Here is a 12,327-nt window from a genome sequence, read left to right on the forward strand (position 1 = left end):
AGAGATTTAAAGCCCTGATAATACCTAGGATCGAAAGCAATAATATAAAATAAAGATAACCATATAATAGATGGTACAATGATAAGAACTTAAAATTAAAAAATTTATTTTCTCTTTTGTCTTAGGTTCGAGCCATGTGACTGCTAATATGATGGTCATTGGAGGCTTATATGATTATTAACTTCAGGGCCCGTGAGATTAGTCGAGATATGCATAAGCTGACCCAGACATTCATGTTAATAAAAAAAAATTATAATATAAAATAAAGATCCTAATAGATGGGTTTGGCAAAATAGATGCATGAATGGGGCTATTGGTATCTTTTATATATATATATATATATATATATATATATTGACATTAATACTATTAAAAAAATAAAAAGTAAATATTAATTTGATATTTTTTTCAAATAAAATACACTAAAATACAGAGGCTACCGCGCTCCTATATACTTATTTAACATTGCAACCACCCAAGTTTTTTTCCATGGCAAATTTGGTCCCTAGCTCTTGTATTTCCCTTCCCTACTAGAAATTAATGGTTTGTATATTTATAAAAATCGACCTTTCAGTAGCCCAGAGGTCGGCAGTCTCTCTGTAATAAATAAAATATTGGCATGAGACAGTGGAACAATAATATGGCATGATCTCCTTGTAATCTCATTTCAGTCATAGAAATATTGCAATCTTGTCTGTCTTTTAGTTTATTGTCATACTTTAACCCTAGCTCCTATATCAAATTCACACCCTGCATTCTTATCCGATACAGTAAATCCAAATCTAACTTATAAATCTCGTATTTATTCACGATATTATTCCCATGAGCTTCCTGTTCGATCCTTTTTTCTCTAAAGGCGTTCATCATCAACCCATTTTCTTGAAAAACAAATTAGCTCCCGATGTATTTTCATTGACGTGGGACACATATTACATGATTTTTGCTTTAAATTTTTTCATTGGAGTTCTTTAACTGTAAAGATTTTTCATAAGCTGTTAGCACTTAAGTAATTATCCAGGATTATATTTTATTTTAATGGAGATTTGAGCACCGAGAACTCATAGATTGGCTTGCTGATGATTATAACAGAGGGAGTTTGAGGTGAGAGATCGGCAGAGAAGGAGAAGAAACATGTGGTGGAGATCAAATTAAATGGAAGATCATTCTCGTGGTTGTCACAAATCATTACAAGGGAATGTTCAGATTTGGTTTCATATAAAACAAACCATGAGGGGATAGATTTATTCTTTTAGATTATAATGTCGAATATATAAATTATAAAGTTATTGTTGACACTAACATGTTTAAAGATTCCTCCTCTGTAGGATGTCTTGAGCCAATTGAATATGTGGTGATTAAGAAGCATCTCACCCTGTGCGCAATTCTGACAATTCTAGGAGATTAGTGAAGTTATGGGTGCTGACCTAACAAAACAATAATATTGTACTTGCCTTTAAGGACACGGATGAGAAGCTGAATAGTAGTTGTTTCCTAAACTATCAGTAGCACCAAGGAAGTTCATTAGATTAAATTTAATGGTTCTAAACAAATTTTTGAATGTTCAAAAACTCATAGTCTTGGATAATATGTTTGGATTCAATCGTTTGTGTAATCAGTTTAGAAAAAGAGTTCATTACCATACCCTCAACCTAATAGACTTAACCAAGAAAAAAAATCTAGCCCTCATCAGTTCAATATTAAAGAAAAGCTTAATATTATGGACTCAAGCTAAGAAAAAAAACACAATTCTAAAAGGTTTAGCTTTAAGAATAGCATAATGTCATGGACTTAGCTAAAAAAAAAAAGCTCGATCATTATGAGCTCAGCTTAAAGGATAGCTCAACTCCGATAGGTTTAACAACATTTTAAATCATACTTTCCTTACATTCTAGGTGTATAAAAATTCTCTAAAAATCCTAATATATTTTCATCGTATTAATATTTGTGTAATAAATATTTATTTTTCATTAAATAATACTCCAACCACCTTGGCCTACCAGGCACTAGGTGTCGTGACGTGTACCTCGTCGAATGACGAACCTGCCACCTTGTCAATTTTTTTTTGGTTACTGTTTGGTCAAAACGATACCATTTCATTTAAGAACACACTATTTTATTTAAATGAAATGACATCGTTTTGGCTTCAAGGCTTTTAACTTAAGGATTTAATCAAAATTCAATTTAGTCTCTCCAGTCTCAACTTTTGATTTCTTTTAATTGCATCCCCAATTCACCCAAACTTTTAATTTTATGTAATTTTATCATTGTCAAACTTCAATATCAACCCTGAATTTCAACATCTTTTTCATTGTGGTCTTTGGTCTTGGATTTATGTAAATTGACCCTTAATTGACCATTAAAAATTTAATTTCTTGAATTTTACCTCTGTATTCAACCGAATTAAGTCCCCAAAGTTTTGCGCCTTTTTAAAATAGGTCATTGGCTGTGAATTTCTTCAATTTAACCCCTTAATCGACCCTAAACTTTCAATTTTCTTGTAATTTTACCCCTGATTTCAATCAATTGACTTTGTAAGAATTAATTTTGGTTCTCTAAAATTTTAATTTTCTCAATTAAGACCAAATTGGGCTCCCAATCTTAATTTTCACCAATTAAGTCCCTAATAAAATTAATTTGACCCATTAAAAGTATAATTAAATTCTTACACCTAATTAAATCTTTTAATTGGACCAAAATTAATTTTTAAATATAATTAAACTCTTAATTTGGCCATGATTAAATCAAACTGTCATATTAAAAATCTAATTATGTCCATGGAGTTAATTTTTTTATGCAGATACGTCCAAAAATCATTTAATTTAACATTTAATTTGCATTGTCTCTCTAGTTTTAGGTACAATGAGGTATGATTAGGCTTTAAATTTTATCCAAAACTCCATCTTGATTCTTCTGTATATATCTGGAACCTTAGTTACCTTTTATTAAATTGTCAGTCTTCTTGTTATTATTGTTTTTTCATTATTATTTTTACAAGAAAAAACAATAAATTTAAAGAATAATCTAAAAATAGGTTATGACATCAAGCACAAGTTACCAGCCACTCTAATTAAAAAGAAATGAATAGTATTGATGGAATAAAAAAATTAATTGATTATTTATAATATAAGCTTTACTTAGTAGGACTTTATTAGGAAATCATAAAAAGTAAAGGAATATATGATTATGATGTAACCATGGGAGAGCATGCGAAAGCAAGCAAGTCTGTCAAAAACGCGAACAAATTAGAAAGAACAAATTTATCCCATAATATAGAGGAACTCGGGCTTGTTTAATTTGTTTAATGAGGCTATAAATGAAATAGACTTAAACTTTGACATGTTTATAAAATCTCATAAAAAATCTTATAGACATAATATATTTCAAGGATTTTTTAAAACAAATTATATTCATACTTTAATTTTAAGTCCTTCATCTAACACATGCATGTGTAGCTATTAAATTTATTATTAAGTTTTATTTTATAAAATAATACTTTTTATTATATATTAAATAAATTTATTTTATGAAGATTTTATATAGATGTGTATGTGTATCCTTTCAATGGCTTTCAAATTAACATTTTTTTATATAAATTTAATTCATGAATATATTTAAGTCTTGTTCAATAGGTTTTTTTAACATAAATATCTGGGGTAATTTACATGTATCTCGACTAATCATGCAGGTTTTAAAATTAATAATTAAATAAATATTTAATAGCTCTTATATTTATAAAACTGAAATAATAAATTTAAAATTTGAGTAGCTAGACTCTGAATATTAATTTTTAAGTGGTCTTGTCATAAACCTTGTGGGACAGGTGAAGTTAATTTCCTAAAATATCACCTTGCGGAAAAATAATAATAAAACGCACGAACGACCTGCAGTGCTACTTTAGCCGTACACTGTGCATGGAAATTTTATTCTTGCAAACAAATCAGATTAAAGTCAAGAATCAGAACAACATTAAAAAAATGCTTATCTGTAGAAAGCGATTCATTAAACTTTTAGAATTCCATCAGAGGAAAGGTCGAACAATCGAATTTATAGAATTCTTGATGAGAGAACCTTCCTAGAAGCTGAGAGGTGTGTTTTATGTTTTTCCCTTTTCTTTTATTCTTAAAACTCTAAATATAGATCTGGTCAGTCCACGTCCTGGAAAATTCAAACGTCTGTAGTCAGATAGCACCTCAACTCCAAAATCCATATATAGGCATTCGGCAAATTATATGGCTCGTATACCACCAACATTGAAAGCAAACAAATTTGAAAGCAAAAGAAAGAAGGAAGGTAGTACAGTAACCCGCACGCACACAAAGCAAGCAAGGGCATGGAAGAGCCTAATAAAGGGAAGGGAAATGAGGAGAAAGGGAGAGGAGAGGTTCGATACCGGGGTGTTCGAAGGAGACCTTGGGGAAAATTTGCAGCGGAGATACGAGACCCATCAAGGCAAGGAGGAAGGTTATGGCTAGGGACATTTGATACGGCAGAAGAGGCAGCTCGTGCTTATGATAAAGCTGCATTTAACTTGAGACGTCATCTTGCAATCCTCAACTTTCCTAGTGATTATATCTCTCAAGTGACGGAGTTTTCTCCTCGTCCTCGATCATTTTCAGCATCTAGCAGTAATGTTGGCGCAACTGAGAGTTTTGAGAGGGGAAGCTCATCAAGTACCGGACAAGGAAAGCAAGTTATCGAGTTTGAGTACTTGGATGATAAGATTTTGGAGGAGCTTCTTGAAACAGAAGAGGAGAAGAAGAAGCGGCGGCAAGATTGAGTTTTAGTTATTTCTATGCTATGAACTTTCTTTTTTGTTCTTGCTTTAAGCTTTTTCAGAATTTTTTCAAGGAGAACCTCTATGATTTTCATATTACAAGTTCTCACTCACGCAAGACGGATAGGATTGTTAGGGATGTCCTGAGTTACCCAACTGTTAGGGAGAAATGACATACCTGAATTAGTTGGTGAGATTTTTGAACTTCACATGTATTCCTACGTACGTTGCCCTTCGATTCACAAATATGTTAAACTGCTCACTCATAGCTCCTGGCTCTTCTTCAGTTAAGGAAGACATCGCCCATGCATGGACCGTTTAGTCACGAGCCTACTTATTGTAATTTAAATTAATCGCATTGTTGTTTCTAACCTTATAGCCTTAGCTACATTTCCTTTCCTCTTTTTTTTAACAGAAGAAGTTATTTCATTCATACAAATTCTGAGGAATCCTATCAAACCGGGACCAAATTTGTATAGTATATTGGCAGCTGGTTAGTTTGACAGGTAAAGATCAATACTTGCTCATACATGGATGCGAAATTAAAGAGACGAAGCGACATTGCAACAGTTTAGCTTAGTTTCTATAATGAAACAAGATGGTGAAATTTATATTGATGCGGGTATGATGCAGAGAGAGCTAGGGGCCCAGGCCGAATTTGTATTTTGCTATATAAAAACTCTAGCAGATTTATTCAGAATCCGAATAAAGCAAATCTCTTCTTCTTTATATCAAATGTTATCTAGAATCGGAAAATAAGAATAAAGGATAAGATAAATTGCTGATTATATACGGATCATGCAACGATTTGTTTCAAGATGATATTAGCTTTGTGTAAAAGTACAAGCTCAATACAAAATATTGAAGCCATAAAGAATAGAATATACACTTAAGATTTTGTTGAAATTGCATGTATATAGTTGAAGAGATTTAGATTCAGGTTCGAGTTCCAGCTTGAAAAAGAAAATATTAATCTCAAAAGATGTTCTTATCAAATACATAAAATTTCAAGAGTACAAGTATAATTAGCTAAAAAATCATATTCTATAATCTCACCTAATAGTTTAAACTATTGAGTTGAAATAATTCTTTGGCATGGTATCAGAGCCTTGATGACCAAGCAGTCACGAATTTGAGTCTCATTATCCCCATTTATTTAATAAAAATTAAGCACAAGGTAATATGAGATTGTACAAGTTTCAAGCCCAAAGAGCTTTTATTTGAGGGGGTGTGTTAGAGAATAATATAAAATTATATCTTAGAACCTCACCTAACAATTTAAGCTATTGAATGCAAATTTCAAGCTTAAAGTGTTTTCACTTGATGGGATATGTTAAAAAATAATATAAAATTATATTTTATAATTTCATCTAACAATTTCAACTATTAAATTAAAATGATTCTTTAACAACCATTACTACAATGAATCATTATAAACATCATCATTAACTATGATGATAATATATTTTTTCAATGAAATATATTATTATTACTAGTATTACTTTTGCATCATTATTATCACCTAAAACCACCGTCCTTCCACTATTCTTGTAACTTTTTTTCCACCATCACCATCACCTTTAATGGTGGTGACATTAATTTTTTTTAAAAATATATTATTGTTATTACCCTATTACCATCTCACTATCTATTAGCTAGATCATGGATTGCTACCCTTTATGATTTTTAGTACCATTGGAATTATTTTGTAATTGTTTTTTTTATCTTGAAATTCATGTATTGAAATTTATGTTTTATTCTGATTTTTTTTTATTTTAAATATAATAATGATATTAAAATGTTATTATGATTTTGGATATTTTATTCGTGATATCAGACCGATCCCAGAAATAGAAAAAAACAAGAAGAAGCTATTGACAGGACACAAACATAAATTTCCCGCTGAGAGAATTTTCATCTTACCACTCGAAGTAACCTTTTGGATGTTAGATAACGGCAAATGTAAGATACCACGATCTGACAAAGTTGTGAATGCGAGGGCGTCTCCAACTTCGGTTTTCTTTCAGGCTTTTTATGTGGGCTAATTAACACTTAGTTAGCTGGAACATTTTGGGCCTTGTACTAATTATTATATGGGCTTATGCCTTAAGTTTAATTGAGCTCACGACTTATCCAGGGTAAAAAATGAGCTGCCGGAAAACCTTGGGAAGCTAGAATACGTTTTTTTATTTGACGGTGTATGCCTTCTAGAATGCTAGAATTTGCTAGCAATCTCTTCCCGAACGAATGCATATGCATATTTATTCCATTAATCAAATGTAATCAAGTAGGAACGATAAATGTTCAAGCCCATAAGCTTGTAAGGAGCCCGTTGGGAAATTGGAAAAAGCAAATAGATTAATTTGACAAGGAATCTGTTCTTAATCTTCACGTTTCTGCAGTAATTTCATATTGATCATTTGACCATCAACGTGATCAATGTTTATACTTTATTTCATGGTGTCTTATGCTATGATCTCCAGTCTCACAGATGGCTATATTGAACATAACTTCATAATTAGCAAGTCACAGGCAACATTTTATTTTCTGATTCTATCAGGGAACAGAGAGAAATGCAGTACTAAAGAGACTGCTCATGCCAGATAAAATACATACATATGTCAGCATCACATTTTTAATTTTTCTTACTCTTTTTCTCTTCTTGCTCAAGCATCTCCTCAAGCAACTTATCATCCAAGCATTCGAACTCAAAAACTTCTCGCAGCATTGATGGTGAAGAGGAAGAAGGACCTGAATAACCAGAAGAGAAATAAGGAGTGGAACCACTGGAACCAACACTTGCACGGCCGGCCATATTGGGATACTCGTTGGAAAAATTGAGAGTGGCCAAGTGCCCTCTCATTGCATAAGCTGCTCTGTCATATGCTCTTGCTGCCTCCTCCGCCGTGTTAAACGTCCCCAGCCACACCCTCGCTCCGTGCCTGGTTGAATCTCGTATCTCCGCCGCGAATTTACCCCATGGCCTCTTCCGGACACCTCTATACTTGACCTCTCCTCCTCCATCCTTGCTCTTTGTCCTGTCCCCATCCATGATCGATCGGTTATGTTGGTTATTTTTTGCTTTTGTTTCTGGTATGATCTGTGTTTTTTTGCATGGCTAAAGTTTTCCTGGAAATAGCATTTATACGGGTGGAAAAAAGCTAGGTTTGGAAGAGGACTTGGAGGTAAATAATATTTGCCCACGTGGATAATCTAATGGTTCATTTGTATTCACACGTGTAGACCACGAAGTTCTAATAGACAGTTTTCATCCAATGTACCTGGATGGTCAAGGTGATGGCTTTGGAGTTGAGGACGCCCTTTTCAATATTCTTTTTAACTTTTATAAGCTCGCTTGCTACTTGTCAGTGATGGAAATAAGCACACACAAAAAAAATAAAAATAAAAAATGAAAGGGGATTCTGTCACTGCTACATTGATGTCACAGGTTTGTGCATACCATTGATGAGGTCACTTGTTTCATCATTGCTCTTCTTTTTTGGCTTTGTTGATTCTGACTGGAGAAGAAATTGAATCTGATATGAATTTTTCTATCTATGCCACCAAGAAAGAATATTTAAGAGAATCTATGTATATAAATGAATATAAATTTCAATTTTCTTATATATTAATGTCTCTGTCTATGATTGTTATTTTTATTAAGAAGGTGATCAATGTGACATTCTCTACATTGCATGGAAAATATCCCAAATGTTAAAAAATCAATTTAATTTAAAAATTTAAGTTAGTAGATAAAATTTTAAATATAATTTATATTATTTTTTAATATCAAATAAGCATGACTTGGAATCCAGTTTTGTGCTTTCTTAAGAGTAAAAGAAAAAATATGAAAATAACTGCAATGAAAAACAAGGGACTTGAAAGAAATATTGGGTTTTTATGTTCTGAGTCGGGTTAAGCTTTTTTAAAATGTAAAAAATAAATAAAAACAATGGTGTTATTAACATATTTTTTTCAATTAAAAAAAGAAAAATACTATTCCAACAACCAATACTTTCTACACAGTGAACAATAAATTCAGCTTCTGCTTTAATTTTGTTAAGTAATGGCGTTCGATATTCTAGACAGATAATAGGAGAACGACCGCTTTAATTCGCTTCGTTAGGCATTGGTCGGCACAAGTGTGATGTCATGCTGTCGTAAGGTTGAGGGTCTCACACGGTCACACCTTCCTTCTCCTCCGCCGTCGATTCATTTATCGTCCACTTGCAAGAAGGTTTCAAGTTGAATTCCTTATCCGATCCAAAACTTCAAGTTGAATTTGAATAGTTAGACAAATCGATCTTTTAACTGGAAAAAAAAATTAAAATCAAATTTAATTTCTTGACCATAAAGGTTAGGGGATGTTTAAAAATGTGATAGTGGTAGTTTTTAAAATAATTTTTATTTAAAAATATATTAAAATTATATATATATATATTTAAAAAATTATTTTTAATATTAGCATATCAAAAATATAAAAATATCAATAAATATTAATTTAAAATAAAAAAATAAAATAAAATAAAATTTAATATTTTTTAAAAAACTTTTGAAATACAAAAATAAAAAAATTTAAATTAAAAAATATCATGTTTCATTCACTAAAATGGTGTCAGTGGCCTTGGTAGAGGCACGATGCACGATCCAAAATGTTAACTTTAACTCTAGTTACAAGGATATTCAAAATTTTAGCCATAACATAATTTTGTTATCTCTTATTTATGATTCGCGGTATGAATCGTTGCTCTTTTTTGATACAATATTTTGTATATTTTTAAATAAAAGCATCAATACTTGTAGCATATATATACTTTGATTCCTGGATTATAAAAAACACAGGTTAATTATCCGATTTCCGTAAGGAAAGATGGATATACAAAGAACTTTTCAAATCTCAGGGAAGGCTGTGACGCTCGAGGAGTGAGATCAAATGGAATCTAATCTAATCTTAAATCATTAAATCAACATTACATGCATAATTTAAGTAATTAATTAAAATTTTAGAATATAATATTATTTTTAACATATCTTTTTAAGTGAAAGTATATTATTTTATATTTAATTTTTATCAAATAAATAAAAATTATAAGATTCAAATTTATAACCGCCTGTTTATTAAAACTCTAAAACATGTCAATAATCTAAAAATTTAAATTATTAAATAAAATTTTATATATAATTTATATTATTCATCCATGATGTTGTTGTGCCCTACATAAAAAAAAATGGATTTTCGATTTGATTCGAGATAGTGTAAGAATCGGAATGCCAGAAAGTTCTCAGCTAGCTAGTAAGCTAACGCACTAAACCCCTGGAGTGGTCATGGAAGGAAAGCTCCATCTGGATTTGAATATCATGGCTCTGCATCTTGGTTCGTCGAATTCTCCCAGCTAGCAGGGCTGATCTAGTCCATTGTATGCAGCCGCGCGAATCGATTGACTTAATCGAAATGATTCAGTGCAGAACGAATTGCAGATTCTCGCTTTTGCCAAATCTCCGGCTTTCCGGTGATGATATTATTGTTTTATGGTATTCTGTTTTGACATGCAGGGGCTGGAAAAAGAAGGAAATTTAATCTATTCACTTTTGCGAGATCTCCAGTTTCCTTTAACTAGTGCTTCTAAACGTTAATGATTCTGATACACCGTAATTGTTTTGGGTTTTCAAGCTACCACTAATGGATGGCATTAGGTATTGACAGTATCGCCCGACTGGGGCCCGTCCAACCCTATCAAGGGACTCTAAAGAATTATTGAATGTAAGAACAGAATAAACTGAGTTCAATGGACGTGGAAATTACAGGCAAAACGTACACTTTTTTAGGAAACTTTGTTCAATATGTAGTTTTGTGTTATCTTGCGGTTAAAATTAATTTTTTTTAATGTAAAAGAATATATAAAGGTTTTTCAAGTTTTTCGGTTTAAATAAATTTTATGAAACTTTATCGACTTGATGATTTAAAAACAATCAGATAACTGATTAAAATATAATTTAACTTAAAAATTTTAGATAATATATTTTTTAAAATATTAAGACTGTAATATATTGAGTCGATTTAGATCAATTTCAATTAATTTATCAAAACCATGATCCGGGTAACTCCAATTAAAATGTTTTTTTATTGAAAATAATATATATCAATTTAAAAAAATTAGTGTAATTAGGTGACAAATTTTTCATCTGAATTACCCAAAGGTTGATCAAAAGTTAGATGATGGTAGAATTGTCTAATCACCAAGAAAAAAAAAAGTGATTAGACAATTCTGAGGGTTTATGTTTTTTTTTTTTTTGTCAATATTTTAACCACCGAGCACATTTGGGCTTTCGAAAAAAAACACACATTTGGGCCAGCTGTGAAACCTGGCAAACAATGAAATAGTTTCAAGTAAAACTTACTTTTCTGAGTCTCTCGGAATCTTTGCGACTGTGAAAAGCATGAATATCGAGATGACCACATGCGCGGCGTTGATCTTGAACCAGGTATGCATGTGTACTAGCCAAGGCTCGACGATTTTCAATGTCAGTGGTGTCAACAAAGCAAAGAAGAATAATTTTGATAAGGTGGTTAAAAGATCCAAATCATTTAGCTGAGTAATTTCGTCACATATATCATGACTATAGCAGCACTTTATGCCAATTTCTACATGTAACAGATCATCTTGCTTGACTTTCTGGCTACTTGAATCGTAAACTGCCAGCATTGCACCGCATGCTGTCTATATATTATCTACAGTGATCTCACTTCTGAAAGGAGTATCTGTTTGGGATGTTTTTTACTTAAAAATATATTAAAATAATATTTTAAAAAATATATATTAACATCAGTATATTAAAACAATTTAAAAATATAAAAAAATATTAATTTTAAATATTTAAAAGATATAATTTCAACCAAAACATCCTCCTGTTTAGCGGATGACCATTTTTAAAATATACTATGCCAATGTTTGCACCGCCCCTATGTTTCTCCACTTTATTAACAATATTCTAAAAGACAGAAAAGTAGTATAGCTTTTCCCACACCTTTTATTTTCCCTGTAGATAAAATCAAAACTGGCACTATCCGGTTTGCTTAGGGTGCAAGTATTGCCAGTCATCCATTTATTCCATGAAAAAGAAGAAGAAGAAGGGGGCAATCCAGCTTTTTTATTTATCTCGATGTTTCTATTATTAGGAGAGCATGAACTGCCATGTTTGACCTCTACAGTATCCTGCACGTGTAAGGCTCTGCTGACACTGAACCATCGACCTGGATAACCATGAAAATTTCTGATCTCCACGGACCCTCCGACCCAGATTGAATACATAGTAGATACCATGCGGGCAGCGCGATGCTACGGGCTCATTACACGCTTATGTGTGTGTTTTTATCGGTTTGTGGAAAGAATTATTAAAAACATTATATGAAAAAATATTGTTGATACATGATGTTTTTAAGAAAAAAACTATAAAATTAAATTTTTAACTAATTTAATATTAAAAATATAAAATTAACAAAAATAATATTAGAAAAAATTATTAAAAAAATGAATGGAAAAAAAAACCACACA

General features: G+C 31.5%; 2 protein-coding genes across 2 annotated transcripts; one reads left to right on the forward strand and one right to left on the reverse strand.

Annotated features, from left to right (window-relative positions):
• Nucleotides 1-4,102: 4,102 nt before the first annotated feature.
• LOC133704093 (ethylene-responsive transcription factor ERF098-like) lies at nt 4,103-5,145 on the forward strand. Its single transcript, XM_062128835.1, has one exon. It carries the CDS (start codon nt 4,331-4,333, stop codon nt 4,775-4,777), a length of 447 nt encoding a protein of 148 aa, XP_061984819.1. The 5' UTR covers nt 4,103-4,330; the 3' UTR covers nt 4,778-5,145.
• Nucleotides 5,146-7,272: 2,127 nt separating this feature from the next.
• Nucleotides 7,273-7,893, reverse strand: LOC133704314 (ethylene-responsive transcription factor ERF096-like). The gene has a single exon (XM_062129112.1). It carries the CDS (start codon nt 7,824-7,826, stop codon nt 7,410-7,412), a length of 417 nt encoding a protein of 138 aa, XP_061985096.1. The 5' UTR covers nt 7,827-7,893; the 3' UTR covers nt 7,273-7,409.
• Between the last annotated feature and the right edge of the window lie 4,434 nt (nt 7,894-12,327).

The sequence above is a fragment of the Populus nigra genome, chromosome 10 (assembly GCF_951802175.1).
Source record: "Populus nigra chromosome 10, ddPopNigr1.1, whole genome shotgun sequence".
In the NCBI taxonomy this organism is placed as follows: Eukaryota; Viridiplantae; Streptophyta; class Magnoliopsida; order Malpighiales; family Salicaceae; genus Populus; species Populus nigra.